This window comes from Coregonus clupeaformis, chromosome 35 (assembly GCF_020615455.1).
Source record: "Coregonus clupeaformis isolate EN_2021a chromosome 35, ASM2061545v1, whole genome shotgun sequence".
In the NCBI taxonomy this organism is placed as follows: Eukaryota; Metazoa; Chordata; class Actinopteri; order Salmoniformes; family Salmonidae; genus Coregonus; species Coregonus clupeaformis.
The window spans coordinates 552,977-555,000 of record NC_059226.1 but is presented as its reverse complement, the minus strand read 5'-3'; the positions used below and the strand labels follow the sequence as shown (position 1 = coordinate 555,000).

Here is a 2,024-nt window from a genome sequence, read left to right as displayed (position 1 = left end):
GTTCCTAACCTGGCCCAGTCCTCAGTGTGGGCTGTGGGAACACTGTTCCTAACCTGGCCCAGTCCTCAGTGTGGGCTGTGGGAACACTGTTCCTAACCTGGCCCAGTCCTCAGTGTGGGCTGTGGGAACACACTTCCTAACCTGGCCCAGTCCTCAGTGTGGGCTGTGGGAACACTGTTCCTAACCTGGCCCAGTCCTCAGTGTGGAGAAACACTGTTCCTAACCTGGCCCAGTCCTCGCTGTGGGAACACGGTTCCTAACCTGGCCCAGTCCTCGCTGTGGGAACACTGTTCCTAACCTGGCCCAGTCCACAGTGTGGGCTGTGGAAACATTTTCTCGCTGTGGGAACACTGTTCCTAACCTGGCCCAGTCCTCGCTGTGGGAACACTGTTCCTAACCTGGCCCAGTCTCAATGTGGGCTGTGGGAACACTGTTCGTAACCTGGCCCTCAGTGTGGGCTGTGGGAACACTGTTCCTAACCTGGCCCAGTCTCAATGTGGGCTGTGGGAACACTGTTCGTAACCTGGCCCAGTCCTCGCTGTAGGAACACTGTTCCTAACCTGGCCCAGTCCTCAGTGTGGGAACACTGTTCCTAACCTGGCCCAGTCCTCGCTGTGGGAACACTATTCCTAACCTGGCCCAGTCTCAGTGTGGGCTGTGGGAACACTGTTCCTATCCTGGCCCAGTCCTCGCTGTAGTAACACGGTTCCTAACCTGGCCTAGTCCTCAGTGTGGGCTGTGGGAACACTGTTCCTAACCTGGCCCAGTCCTCAGTGTGGGCTGTGGGAACACTGTTCCTAACCTGGCCCAGTCCTCAGTGTGGGCTGTGGGAACACTGTTCCTAACCTGGCCCAGTCCTCAGTGTGGGCTGTGGGAACACTGTTCCTAACCTGGCCCAGTCCTCAGTGTGGGCTGTGGGAACACTGTTCCTAACCTGGCCCAGTCCTCAGTGTGGGCTGTGGGAACACTGTTCCTAACCTGGCCCAGTCGTCAGTGTGGGCTGTGGGTTCCAATCCAGTGTTAGTCGAGCCCACAGTGTCAGGGGTCCAGTACTTCTGGTACAGTTTCTCTGTTCACTCTCTGGGGACATGAACCCCCCGTACCCAGACACAGAGGGGGACATGAGGATGGTAAATAATTGACTGAACGAACTGATTTGAAGCCTCAATGAACTGATTGAAGCCTCATATTTACCAGATAATAATCAGACATGCTACAAGACAAGAGATCAGTAAACATCATCTCATCTTTCCTGTTATCTAATCCAGTTAGATGTTTCTTTTGGAACCCCCCTCTATTCATTTGACCAAATTTCTGTTTCCATGAACAATAAAGTTGTATGTTTAGTGTCTCACTTTATGACAACAACGTAACGTTACTTCCTGATACGTACTAACCATGTCGCTCGGTCTGTCTCTTTGTCTTTATCTGTAGGTCTACAAGAGGGCTAAAGCACTGGACCAGTCAGACAACGACATGTCGGCTGTCTACAGAGCCTACATTCACTAAACCTCCTGAAGATCCTATCCTCTCCTCTACCTATCCTCTCCTCTACCTATCCTCTCCTCTGGACCACTTGTCTTTTATTTTTGTATATTTTATCTATATTCATTTCCCCCCTTTTTTTTTCTCCCCAATTTTGTGATATCCGATTGGTAGTTAGTCTTGTCCCATCGCTGCAACTCCCGTACACATCCTCCGAAACACAACCCCGTCATGCCGCTCTGCTTCTTGACACACTGCACGCTTAACCCGGAAGCCAGCCGCACCAATGTGTCGGCGGAAACACCGTACACCTGGCGACCGTGTCAGCGGTCGCTACAGCATGATGGGACAAGGACATCCCGGCCAGCCAAACCCTCCCCTACCCTGGACGACGCTGGGTCAATTGTGCGTCGCCTCATGGGTCTCCCGGTCGCGGCCGGCTGCGACACAGACGGGTATCGAACCAGCATCTGTAGCAACGCAGCTTGCACTGTGATGCAGTGTCTTAGACCACTGCGCCACTCGGGAGGTCCCACTCT

The 2,024-nt window shown here is 53.3% G+C and overlaps 1 protein-coding gene across 1 annotated transcript in view; it reads left to right on the top strand.

Moving 5' to 3' along the window:
• Positions 1 to 1,697, top strand: part of LOC123482504 (putative oxidoreductase GLYR1) — a gene marked incomplete at its 5' end in the record, with an annotated part of 3,678 nt that extends 1,981 nt beyond the window's left edge. The window contains 1 exon segment of the mRNA XM_045210603.1: positions 1,435 to 1,697. Coding sequence (XP_045066538.1) covers positions 1,435 to 1,509 — 75 coding nt within the window.
• Positions 1,698 to 2,024: the final 327 nt, after the last annotated feature.